Source organism: Glycine soja, chromosome 11, assembly GCF_004193775.1.
Source record: "Glycine soja cultivar W05 chromosome 11, ASM419377v2, whole genome shotgun sequence".
Lineage (NCBI taxonomy): Eukaryota > Viridiplantae > Streptophyta > Magnoliopsida > Fabales > Fabaceae > Glycine > Glycine soja.
Window position 1 is genome coordinate 50,376,323 of NC_041012.1, and position 13,620 is coordinate 50,389,942.

Genomic DNA, 13,620 nt, shown 5'->3' on the forward strand with positions numbered 1-13,620 from the left:
AAGTTCCTAACAACGACTTAAGGCATTCTCTCTTCTATTCTATTCTAAACTCGAAACAATCTTAGAGAAAGAAGCAGAAGAAAATGCCGATTTCTAGAATTGCCATTGGAAATTCTTCGGAGTTGAACCAATCTGATGCACTTAAGGCTGCACTAGCTGAGTTCATCTCAATGCTCATCTTTGTTTTTGCCGGGGAAGGCTCTGGAATGGCTTATAGTAAAGTTCTTCCTATTTATTTATTCAACTTTATGTTGGTTGGAACATGCATGTAGTAATATACACATCCAACTATAAATAAGTTTACTGACTTCTACGATAACACATAACTACGTTAAAAGTCACGGGAACAATGATTTCTAATTAGTAAACATAGAAATTAAACTCGTACTAATAACTTGTGTTATGCTTGATTGGACAGATAAGCTGACAAACAATGGTTCAGCAACACCAGCAGGGTTAGTGGCAGCATCACTGTCACATGCCTTTGCACTTTTTGTTGCGGTCTCTGTTGGAGCCAACATTTCTGGCGGTCATGTAAACCCTGCTGTCACTTTCGGTGCCTTTGTTGGTGGCCACATTACCCTCTTTAGAAGCATCTTGTACTGGATTGCTCAGTTACTCGGCTCTGTCGTTGCTTGCTTGCTCCTTAAATTTGCCACTGGTGGACTGGTACACACCGCAACATCATTTTTAATTGCTCTCTAATTTCTAGTTTTGTGTTGAGTCTTAAGTATGAATATATGTTTTGTGTGTTAGGAAACATCTGCATTTGCACTATCTCCTGGGGTGGAAGCAGGGAACGCTCTAGTGTTTGAGATTGTGATGACTTTTGGGTTGGTTTACACGGTGTACGCAACTGCAGTGGATCCAAAGAAGGGTGATCTTGGGATAATTGCTCCAATTGCAATTGGTTTCATCGTTGGTGCGAACATCTTGGCGGGGGGTGCATTTGATGGTGCATCCATGAACCCTGCAGTGTCGTTTGGGCCTGCTGTTGTCAGTTGGACCTGGTCTAACCACTGGGTTTATTGGGTCGGCCCATTTGCTGGTGCTGCCATTGCTGCTGTTGTCTACGAGATTTTCTTCATTAGCCCAAACACTCATGAACAGCTCCCCGTCACAGATTATTAGAGCTTAACTCTCTGCCTTCCTTTGTTGTCACTGCTCTGTGTTTTTTTGTTTTGCATTTGCTTGTTTTCAAATGTTGGTTCTCTGAACTTTGTAACATGAACATCTTTTTCTTTTTTTTTTCATTATGAAATGTTCATTTCATCTAAACTAGAATTATTGTGTTAGCCAAGCTTCATTGCAAGTTAAATTTAATCATTCGTGAGAAGAGAATTGCTGGAGTCGACAGAGGCATAAACCTGTGTTAGATTACCAAGGAACATCAAGCATCAATTGTTGAAAAAAAAAAAAACCTCTCACATAACAATGATGGTCAAATATAGGACATAACTCCATTTTTTATGAAATGGCAAAGATCGGATCATGAACATTTTTTTTTAAATTTTATGTAAGGACTAAATTTTGATTTAAAACAAAAACTATTTAATGTATACCCTTTATTTGGTCGTGAAAAATGAAATAAAAGCAAATAAAAAGAATAATACTTTATAAAAGCTAAAATTAATTTTGAGCATGCTTATTTAGTACTCCCAACAGTTTATGAATGTGCCAGGAAGAACAGTGGCTACATGATTATTTGAAATTGATACTTCACTTGAATAATATTCACTTAGAAGAACTATCTCTTGGTAATTTAACATTAATAATCTTATGCATTATTTTTCACTAAAAATATATCTGAATCTGAAATTAACAATTTATTTGCATAATTTACATCTTGCATCCTGTACAGTGTACACCTACTTGCATGATAATTGTACTCTTTAGGGTTGGTACTTATTTTGACAACATACTGTTTCGTGCACCGTAGATTTTGTACAAAATTTTCTGTTAAAGGGGCAATGTTATAAGTTATAACCAATAAACGTGGTCTGGATTTACCGGTTTATAACTGCACAAGCTCGGAATACTCTTGCTGATTCATCAATTCCGGCAGAGTAACACATGCAAATCAATGGCGTCTAACTCAGTTAGATACTTTCTGAGTTATAAATTTCATGATATATATTTTTTATTCCTACAAATAAAAATAAATAGAATAAATAACACATGTAACTTGTAGCTTGAATAGCATATCTCTTTGCTCTAATTATTATATTGATAACTAATTCCCGTTCCCATCTGTAGTTGCTCTAATTTCTCTTCAAAAAAAAGTGTCTAAGAATCATTTTTCTTTATTATTTAGGTTCTAAGTTAGAATACAGAGACAGTTCCTGGAATCTCTATATATAATTTTATAATAATATTTTTTCTGAAAGAAGTAAAAGAAAAGCTAGATTGAAATTACTTTGTTTAATATTTTTCGTTCATGATAAACGATCGAGAAGAGTTTTTGTTTTGTTTTTATTCCTATATATGGTGTTTTTCGTGAAAAATCAGCCGCAGTAAATTATATTTTCACTATGTCTTTATCGCTTCGCGAGGCATGGCTTATTTTAAGAGTTTTACCTTGCTCTTCACCTTTTTATATCCAACTTGGTAAATGCTTGTGTTGGCCACGCGACATCACAGTTTATGCAATATTGATTTGTATGGTGTGCATGACATCTGATTTTAATCGCATATAGCTGTATAGACTATTCATGCACTTGCTAGCTAATAGCTACTAATATAAAAGAATGAAAGGGCCATATTGGTAGAAGTGTAGATGGGATTAAAATTAAAATTAAAAACTCTTAGATGCAAACAAGTGCTTGATATTTTACATTCAGAACATACCAACTCGCTATCCTATTGGATGTTTTTCGAAAGTAAAACCACTGAAACAAGGAACATAGACTACAGTTATGCCTGAAAATGAAATTATTACAGCTGGGTCACACTAGCTAGGGGTGAACCCTTCCAAAAGCCTTAAAGATGCAATGCTATACAGGTTAGACTTTATAAGGTGGCACACATGATGATATGCTATGAACAAAATATTGATCGGAAAAAAGAATAATAATATTAGCCGGTTAAAAAAACGGTGCCCTGTGCATAGCAGGAAAAATATGGTTCTTCACTCAAAGGGCAAAACAAACTTTCCTCATCCATCACCCATAGAGGGTCAGAAGAAGAATATTCCCATGATGATGGAGAAGGCACTTGTGGTGGGCAAGAGAAGTTGCAACCCTCTTCACTGTGCCCATCATACACTGACACTGGCTGAAGAGTAGTGTTGTTCTCTTCTGACATATTGTCAATATCCTTCCATATATCATCCATAGAGAACAACCCTTGTTGATCACCTTTTTGACCCTGATCTTGGGTTGCGGCTATCACACCATTATCACCTCCTGTGTCATAAAAGCTCTCTTCTCCTGCCTTCTTGGAAGCATGTGGATCCACTGCATGGTTGTTTGAGGATATTGAGGAATCAACGCTAGAGGGTGTTGGTGATGACGATGCAGCTTCTCCTCGCTTTTTCTCCTGAGCCTTTTTCCTCATCAGAGTCCTCCAGTAATTCTTGATCTCATTGTCAGTGCGCCCTGGTAACTTGCGAGCAATTCTTGACCACCTGCATGTCTCAAAGTAACCATGATTAGATTTGAAATTAACTGGATAAAGAATATGAAACGCAAACTTAGATGTAGTCAAGTGTTGTTTTCTGATCAGAATTTGGAGTTTTACCATGGTGATCTGCATAATAACGGTTTGCATTAAAGATCCATCGACATAAGTCATATATAAAGGTGAAACTCCAATTCTAATTGAAAAAACAATACTGAAATTAAGTCAAGAACTGTATCTAATTTTTGTCTTATACAAAATAAGAAAAGGCATGGCAATTGACAAACTAGCTAGGAATTTATAAAGTTGAGTGTTTTTTTTTTTCATATTATGAAATCAAACCTATTTCCCCATTTTGAGTGAAGTTCCAAGACAAGGCGTTCTTCCTGGGGGGTCATCTTTCCACGCTTGAGGCCAGGATGTAGGTAATTAACCCACCTTAATCTGCAACTCTTACCTGTTCTATTCAAACCTACAACAAAATGAGGTGGTTAAAGGCTTCTTCTTCCATAATCTATATTTTTTTGTAGCATGATGCCCAAATAAGCATTTGATTTTTTTTGTCTAATGCCTATTTTACTTTCTCCCGCCACCTTCAAACCTGATACCTTAGCTATAAAGTCCCATCTACGGTCTCCAAACAATCCAACAAAGGACACCAATTTGAAGTCTTCCTGTTCTGTCCAAGGACCTTTACGCACTTCCTGTTGAACCATTTTTTTCGAAACAAAAGAGAGCACTAGTGCTACTAATTCTGGAAATGGAATATTTTTTCTCTCAAGCTATAGCTCTTGCGGGGACCTATGCAACCATCACCAACATTTATATACGCCTTGTCACGCTCCCTGTTTATTTTATTATAAGCAATTTTGCATATCCACCGTTCATTTGGTCATTTTCTAAGGATGACGTCATCCACTACGTGGAAATAACCAGAGTAATAGATCAATATGTTGATGTAAGTTTCAAGATTGTTTTTTTTTTCTTCCTGTACCCGTACACACTGCTTAATTAATTAATATTGGATTTATCGGACAGGTGTTGTTCTTCCCCAGTTCCACCTTCCCCTGCTTTATATTCCATGTCAAAATTTTCTAATTAGTTAATGATATCTTGAACTTGAAGAGATGAAGTTTTTTTTATAGGTCCTTCAAGTTAACACAAAGATAAGATTAAGCACACTTTACATTGTAGATTTTGTTTAATCCTAAACATTTTTTTTATCATATATCAAAAACATTTGGGGGGGGAGGAATTCATTAATTGACCTTTCATTGGGGGTGTTGGACTGTTGGCTAGTTAAAAACTTAAAATCTCCCTGAAATAATAATTTCAGAATTCAAATGTATAAAGTGGATGAAAGAAAAAATAAGAAGAAAATTAGCTTGATTTTTTTTTATTGCATGCGTAAAGTATGGACTATAGAATGGTTAATGAGTTCTGATTGATTAGTTTCCAGTTGTTTACTGTGATGATAACAAAATTTAAAACTTGAATGGGTGAAGGAATTAAGTGAAGAAGCTGGCATGTGCCTTCTTGCACAATTTGATGGATAGTGCGGCCCTTGACTTCTGCAAAGGCCAGGACAGAAAAGAAAAGAGAAAGTAGAAGAAGACAAAATTTTGAAGAATATAGGCAGAAATCGTTAAGATGTTTTCCAGGCATTCTTTTCTTTCAAATATAATATTGAAAATGGATATAGATATTAGTGAGCGTACAAACTATTGTTAGATAAATCTAGCATCCAAAGTTTGTGTGTGGTGCCCCCAGCAGAGAGTGTGACACTATGTCGGGCCAGTTTAGGCAGTTAAATAATGGGATTTTTGTTTCCAACTTGATGGATGCGCCCAAAATTAAGTTATCATAGGTTTTAAAAAAATTGTATTATTTCAATTTTTAAATTAGGCATTTCTAGCCAAGATGTGTGCCACGTGCTCATCTTTATGTTCGTAAAAGGTATAATTTTTCGAGCACTTACTTTCGTACAAATTATTACATAATACTGTAATTTAATTATTACTTTTTAAAATGGTTAAAATGATGTACAAAATAGCTAGATATTTATACCATCAAACCATGAATTTGGTATGAGAGTTTATGAATATTCGTGTGTACAAGTATCATCATTATCTTATGGATAAATAACATAAGTTACACTTGAAATTCAAATAAAAACACGTAACTTAAGGAATTGTTTGATTATTTTCTTTTTCTTTTTAGTTTCAAAACTGTTTTTTAAGATAATCTTTCACTATCCAACAGTCAATTTTTCATTCAAAATCTATTAAATTCTTAAAATTGCTTTCAAAAATAAAAAATAAAAGAAACAATTGGGAGATGTTTTCTACTATTTTCATCTTATTTAAGCTCTCCCTCAATTTCATATTCTATTTTATGTCTTGTACTACCATCCCTCCTCTTGGTTGTGTGAACAACCTTTATTTAATTACATTTTAAAAATAAAAATCAAATACACTAATTTTTGCAAACTTTTTTTTCAAGAGTATCATCCTTCTTTAGAGATAAACATGTTCATAATATGGTTATTAAATATATAGGTATCTTTCCTAGAGAATATTCAAATCTTGGCTTAAGTCCCTTTTTGAGCACATGCATGCAATAGATATGTTTGCATACATATTCAAAAACATGCATATCCTTAGATTTTCGCTTCAAAAATTTCAAAAGTCATACAAATTACCATTTTTAACTTCTTAATAAGTATGGGTGTTAAAAAACTAGTTAGGATTGAACTAGATGGTAATCAAACCTAAATTAATTAGTTTTTTTCTTAATAAGTATGAGTGTATTATTTTATAAAATCAATTTGGTTAACCTAACTGTTTCTATAAAACTAGTTTGATTAATTGAATTGATTTTTATTTAAATTTTTTTATTTGAAAAAAATAATTCAAAAAATAGTTTGAAAATTAATTTGAAATAAAATAAAACAGTTTGAAACCAATTCGATTTAATTTGTTTTTATAATTTTTGCACACCCTTATTAACAAGTATAGATCTTCTTCCTCAAACTCAGAACCATACATATTATAAATAAATAATTTAAATAATTCAGATATTCTAATAGAATATTACGACTTCAACTAAAATTAGTTAGAAAAAAAAAGAATTATTTGTTTAATTCATCGAAGATCTCACTCAAGTAAAAATAAAGCAATAAAAATATTTACTTATGAAGGTGGAAAGATTTTTTTTATTATAAGTTATTTTTAGACAATTTATTAAAAATATTATTCAATAAGTTGTTAATTTGAATAATATTAAATATAATTTTATTAAATAATTTCTTGAATTTAAATTTTGTGAATAAAAAAATAATTAAAAGAAAGTCTCCAAAAATAGTCCTCAAGATTCTCCAACGAACATAATATATATAATCCATTTTAATGGACTCAATCTTGTTGATTAAGAAGGGAAAAATTGAGTGAAAGTTATATGTTTGATAATACAAAAGAATCAATTTCATCACAAAATTATAATGATGTCTTGAAAAAATACGTTACAGTTTTTAACTTCTTAACAAACATAGATTTTCTTCCTCAAACATATCAAACTATAAATAAATAATTCAGATATCCTAATAGAATATTACAACTTCAACAAAAATTAGTTTAAAAAAAGAATCATTTTTTAATTCCATGGAAGGTCTCACTCAAATAAAAATAGAGCAATAAGAAAGATTTACTTATGAAGGCGGAAAGATTTTTTTATTATAAGTTTTTTTAGACAATATTATTTAAAACATTAATCAATAATTAAACTCGATTTTATTGAAAAAATATATTTTTTTTTGAATTTAAATATTATGAATAAAAAATAATTAAAATAAAATATCTAAAAAAAAGTGATCCTCAAGATTCTCCAACAGACATAATATATAACCATTTTAATGGACTAATTCCAGTTGATTAAGAAGGAAAAAAATTAGTAAAAATTATAATATGTTTCACTAATATATAAGAATCAATTTCATCACAAAATTATAATGATGTCTTGGAAAAAATACGTAGATAAAAGAGGGATAATATGGATAAAAGAGATGAAGTAGAGACATGAAATTGATAAAAAAAAAAAACTATTAATTACCATTTTACAAACGAACATCAATCTTCCGTGGCTTGCGGAAGTATGGCAGCAGCCATCTCTTTCCTAGCGCTGACATCAATGACGGAAGGGTGCTGGGAGGGGGCCATTGAAGCTGATGATATTTCTTTTCAATTTTATCTGTTTACTTTAAAAAAATATTTTTATTTATTTATTTATTTAAAATTGAAGATAATATTAATTATTATCACTATTTTTTAAAAAATATTTATACATTTATTATAAATGAATGATAAGTGGTAGTAAAGATTTTCTAGAGAATTAAAATGATTTTTAATGTAAATGATATTAATATTAGTATACTTTTTAAATTTATATATTATATTTGTGTGTGTTTGGTTACTTTGGTAAGCATTTTTAGTTAATTTTTTTTTATTATTGGGTAAAATGTTTGTTTGATTTTATTAATAGTATTTTGCTTTTTTTTTTAGTATTTTGATTAGGGTTCATCATTTGTATTATGATTTTGGAATTTTTGGGTTTTAGCTAAAACATTATTGATTTTTTTTTTCAGTTTGTTAATGATTCCTGGATTTATTTTGTATGTCTAACGAAACAATTATGGGCTGTTCTTAGCCACTAGAAATCGTTTTTTTTAAATATCATATAAAAAATTAAATAATTTTTTTAATATATAAAAAATTTAAGACAAAAAATAAATAAATTTTAGAAGTTTAATATAAAATTTGATAATTTATTAGAGATTAAAATATGTTTAAACCTTAATTTTGAGTGATGTAAAATATATAATGTGAGAAAATTTTAAAACATCAAGATTAGTCATGCTGATTTAAAATGAAAATTTATATTGATTCATTCACATGATAATGACGTGATTATTTATGGAATTGATACAAGTTGAAATTGTGTGACTCTTTGTGAAATAACATCAATTAATTAAATTAAATTTACCTAAAACGATAATTAATCTTTGTTGAGGACCTCCTAATACAATGTATTTTATACTCAAAGATTAATAAGAATTCGAATTCAAAAATGATTTCATTAAAAAAATATAAGTGGTTACACTTATGTTAACCTCTGTTCATAAATTTAAAATATCTATTGCTCCATGCACAATTCATTCATTCTTACATTCTTAAATTCATTTGCCTTTTATCTTTGTTTGATGTATAAGAGATAAAAGCAAAATCATACTCAAGAATCTTTATTATATGTTAAAGAAATTTTGTTATGAGAAATTACACTTGTAGACTAAATTGTACAGCAAAATATAAAATTAAGAGAGAGAAAGAGTGAAAGGACAATAAATTTAAATTTGAAATATAATAAATAAAAAAATGGAGAAGAGAGATAAATATAAAATATAATATTATATAAATTGCTGTAAAAAAATTATTATTAACTTAGGTTGTTTTTTATAAACAAATGTAAGTAATTAATATGTTATATTAATAAAAGACATGACTCTCTCGTTAGCCTAATTAATTGCACCCAAAATGTGATATTAGTAACGAGAAGTTAAACATAAAAGAAAATGCTTATATACATTTTGAAAATATTGAGTACACTTTTTTTCATCTCTTACCTTTCAAGATTCCATTACTGCCGACACATAAAACATAGTTACATTATTTTTAATGAAGGGATAAATCAATTGATAAGTAATTAATAAAATTATAATAACGATATATAAATAAATAAATGATTAAGTAATTCAACAATTAATTAATTCAATTTTGTATACTGTATCACTTAGAATTGATTTTGTTAAAATTATTAAATGCTTAAATTATTTAACATGGAATTAATTGTATCAACTTAGTTAATCATCTAAGTTTGGGTCTTAAATATGTATTTGTGTTAATTAAACATAGAATTTTGTTATCTGTACGTTATAGTGACATAAACAAAATTGTCTTTTATAATAGATATATATCCAATGTTTTTATTGGTTAGCTTTTGTCAGAGAAATATCAGTAAAAAAAATTTAACGGATGATCTTTTTTTTTTTTTCCCTTTATTCTTTCACCCTTAAGTCCTATTTTTAATTATTAGGTTAATCTTATATCTCTCCATATGTAGCTTGAAGGTATTTCCCTTCACCGTAGATTTCAAAGATTCAAGTAAATATATTTGCTTGAAATTCCGAAACCAAAAACCATGATTTTGGCATTTGACCCTTGATAAATCAATCATTCAATCCAACTATTCATGTGAATAAGTCAGCATAGCCCGATATGCTTTTTTAGCTTTGGTGAGATTATTCCAGGCAAAATTTTAGTGAACATAAACAATTTTGCCAAAAAATTCCAAAATCTCAGTGGAGGAGAATACTAACATATGGAAATCATTGAATTCTAATTGGATATTGAATTCAAGCCTGCCGGCCCTCTTCTATGTGATTTGAAACGTGGTACAGATATGAATTTGAGGACAGTATGTATATATATTATTCGTGAACCACAATTCACAACATCAACACATGATAAGTAGATATGCAGAGTGGAATATTACATCACTTGTCTGCGTTTATACTAACACCACTCACTATATATTCGTGGTGGTGAATGCTGTGGGCATCATTTTTTTAAGATAAAGATAAGATTATATAATAGAAAAATTAACGGTACTTAACGACGTCATTGAAAAATATAAGACGAGAATAAACAATCTATGTTTTGGAATTCAAACCCATGATTTTTATTTTTAGCTCAATTCTATTGGAGCAAGTAGAGAATTTGGAGCATGGGATTGGAATAAACAATTGTGGCTGGTTTTGGTTCGAATTGAGAGTAGCCAAAAAGATCTCTTGGTGACGTGGATGCCACCATTTTGTGGGCAGAGCACTTAATTTTATCTTGGGCATTCTATGTCTTTATGGTTTATTAGAAGATAATAGAAGTGGTCCCGTGTGTGTTCTTGTAAATAAACGACTAAAAGACCTAGTAACGATGACAATGTGAAAAAATAAAAATTGAACATTACTTAATGAATAATGGTCCCAGATTATGATCCTCTTTATTTTATTTGCATGTGGCCTAGACTTAGATATTCTGACGTTATAACAATAACAGAAATGCCATGTACATGATATATATCAACCATCTTCTCGCGGGGCTCTGACTACCTTGATTTAATGGCACTATATATATATATATATAAAATATGACACGGTAGATAATGTTATTATGGTTTTGGCTTTCTCTAATATCAATGAAGAAAATGACTAAATTTAGGTCTTTTTAGGCGTGACACATAGAATTAAGGAAAAGAACCCCTGACCTTTTCTTTTTTGCTGTATAAGCCCTGACCTTTGGACGGTGCTGCGTGTACCTTTTTTCATGCTTTGATTGGTTTACCCTAATTAGGTTGATCATTGCTACTTTAGAAAGAGTAATATTATTTATCTATTTATTAAATTATTCATTTTATTACATAATATTTTTATCTTACTCATTTTATTTTATATTTTTATCTACTAAAACATTATATTTCATAATATTGAGTTGGATAGACAAAGGGAAAAGAGAGATATAGGAAAAAAAATATAATCAATGATGTGATAAAAAAATGAAAAAGAGATAATAAAAAAAAATGAATATAAGACAATAATTAACCATTTGCCACCTTGTTCTACGGATGCCTCGCACTTGCACACATGACACATGTATCCTACGACTGCTTTTCGATCAGTTCAGTGTTTAACTAATTAAAATTCCTTCAGCTGCCTTAAAATTTATTTTTATTTGGGTTAACAAAAGTACACATCCTAACATCTTTTGCACAGAGGATTTAAATATGAAGTTAGTATTTTTTTTTTCCTCTCACCGATTCAGTCTCGCCTTTTATTTGGGGGTGCCATACCACTCATTACTGATATGCGAAAAGGCATATCAGCTTTGATTGATAAAATTCAAATAATATTTTTCATCTATAATGTATGTGTATGTGTCATAGTTGATTAGTACACTCTTCATGTTGGATTGATATTCCATTCCTATCATTTAGCTAGGGACAGATTCAGGATTATATTAAAAGAAGGGTTAAATTAATTTATATTTACATAATTTAATTTAAATATTTAAATTCTAATAAATAATAGATTTTTTAAAAATGTTTATTATTAATTTTATGAATTAAATTATAGTTATAATAAATAAATTAAATAAATATTAACTCAAAAATATTATTTTCTTTATTAATATTTTTTTTAAAAAAAATTCTCCATATATCAAGAGTTATATATCTTCCATGTTTGATCATAGTCTAATTCACATATTATATTTTTTCAATGGAGATCATCATCTGATTTGATTGTCTCAACAAACATATATCTCATTTGAACATTTTTATTTATTATGATTAACATGCTATGAGATGAATATGAGTGTAATAACATACCCATATTCTCATAAATATAGTGTAACATTTTGATACACTATAAATGCCTCATCAACCCTTCATCAATGGCTAAATTAAAAAGACCTCACCTTCACCAAGGCCAACAGGTTAGGCAAATACACCTTACTTGAATGCTCTACACTAAGTCATCTCCACCTACAAGTAAAGATTTTCTAGAACAATTAGGAAATCATGTTTTATATTCTCCATTTCTTTCTCCTCAAACTCTGTCGTGGAGCCAAACGAGAGATTGACAGTAAAAATATTTACTGATCACCAAACAAATTTCAAATCAGAACTGATTGCAGTTTCAAATTAATATGCATCTTGTGTAGTCCATTAATTCTACGAGTTGATGTCTTGTGTGCCATTTCGAACTTGAAAATAGGGATTTCAATCTCATTTGAAACGTTTTCAGGATCAAGTAATGTGATTTACACTTTGCAATGGCTTATGAATGGTGAAGGAGAAGGATAAAGCTGGATGGCGCCTCCACCGTTCATTTTATCAAAAAAGAGAGAACACTCCAGATAACTTTGATGTCATCTTCCTCCTTCACCTTCGATGTGACTACTAATTGTATCATATAATAATTAAATTAATGGATCATTTACGTACCTCGACGTCCGTATAATCATATTCATATTCTATATATTGCTCTTCATTAGTGGATTGCACATATATACTTATCAACGACATTCGTTGCACCTTCCTAAAATATTAATCACCAAAACAAATCTAATACAAAAACTTGAATAAATTTAATGGACATCAAATACAAGTGTTACCCTTTAATTAACATCCTCTATGTCATCATGATATCTGTGATACCTTGAATCTACGCTTTATAAATTCTGGGCTGATTCAATTCAAGAAGAATATGTGCTTCTGGACTCTAGAGAAAGAAAGATTTATTATATACAACAGAAAAATTATACATTGGGAAAAAATAAGCATTTATCAAATTAAACCCCTACCACATAATGAGACCAAGAGTTGATCACCATGATGATGAGGAATGCTATCATGCGTCTAAAAAAAATAAAGTAGCAAAAGTTGCCATGACAACAAAACATAATTCATAAGCTTGTTTGCATTTGGTCCCACTTATGAAATGACTATAACTTAATAATAAGCTAATTAGAGTTATTAGATAGATATATTCGGCCGTTTGTGTAGATGGGAAGGATGAGATTCTGAATAAAGCTTCCTTTTGGGCTTACAAAGGAAGGGATTCATGATTATTGATCATCATCATCAATATTATTATTTCTTTTTGAAGACAAATCTAGAAGCCAAATTTTTCTTCCAGTGGACCCTACCCTCTTTCTTCTCCAAAATGTTGCTCACATAGGAGGAATTTGGTTGGAGGGCTATACGATGTGGGGACAAATCACTTGCACTTTGGTGATCAATGATCAGTGATCACAAACGCAAAAACAAATTACAACCGCTTATATGGTTTATAAAATCATGCATGTCATTCTTCTTTTTAAAGTCTATCATGTGTGC

At 30.1% G+C, this 13,620-nt stretch overlaps 2 protein-coding genes across 3 annotated transcripts; one reads left to right on the forward strand and one right to left on the reverse strand.

Annotated features, from left to right (window-relative positions):
* On the forward strand, nucleotides 1-1,349 carry LOC114374262 (aquaporin TIP1-3-like). The gene is made up of 3 exons (XM_028331885.1): nucleotides 1-216; nucleotides 419-669; nucleotides 757-1,349. Exons 1-3 carry the CDS (start codon nucleotides 84-86, stop codon nucleotides 1,129-1,131), a joined length of 759 nt encoding a protein of 252 aa, XP_028187686.1. The 5' UTR covers nucleotides 1-83; the 3' UTR covers nucleotides 1,132-1,349.
* Nucleotides 1,350-2,761: 1,412 nt separating this feature from the next.
* Nucleotides 2,762-4,388, reverse strand: LOC114377190 (transcription factor MYB48-like). Of its 2 annotated transcripts, XM_028335602.1 has the most exons (4): nucleotides 4,227-4,388; nucleotides 3,961-4,090; nucleotides 3,739-3,747; nucleotides 2,762-3,625 (listed from the first exon to the last, which is right to left on the reverse strand). In XM_028335602.1, the coding sequence occupies exons 2-4, from the start codon at nucleotides 4,014-4,016 to the stop codon at nucleotides 3,076-3,078; spliced, it is 615 nt and encodes a 204-aa protein (XP_028191403.1). In that variant the 5' UTR covers nucleotides 4,017-4,090; nucleotides 4,227-4,388; the 3' UTR covers nucleotides 2,762-3,075. The 2 variants fall into 2 exon arrangements, with proteins under 2 accessions (XP_028191403.1, XP_028191404.1); XM_028335603.1 differs by lacking the exon at nucleotides 3,739-3,747 and having other exon boundaries at nucleotides 4,227-4,368.
* Between the last annotated feature and the right edge of the window lie 9,232 nt (nucleotides 4,389-13,620).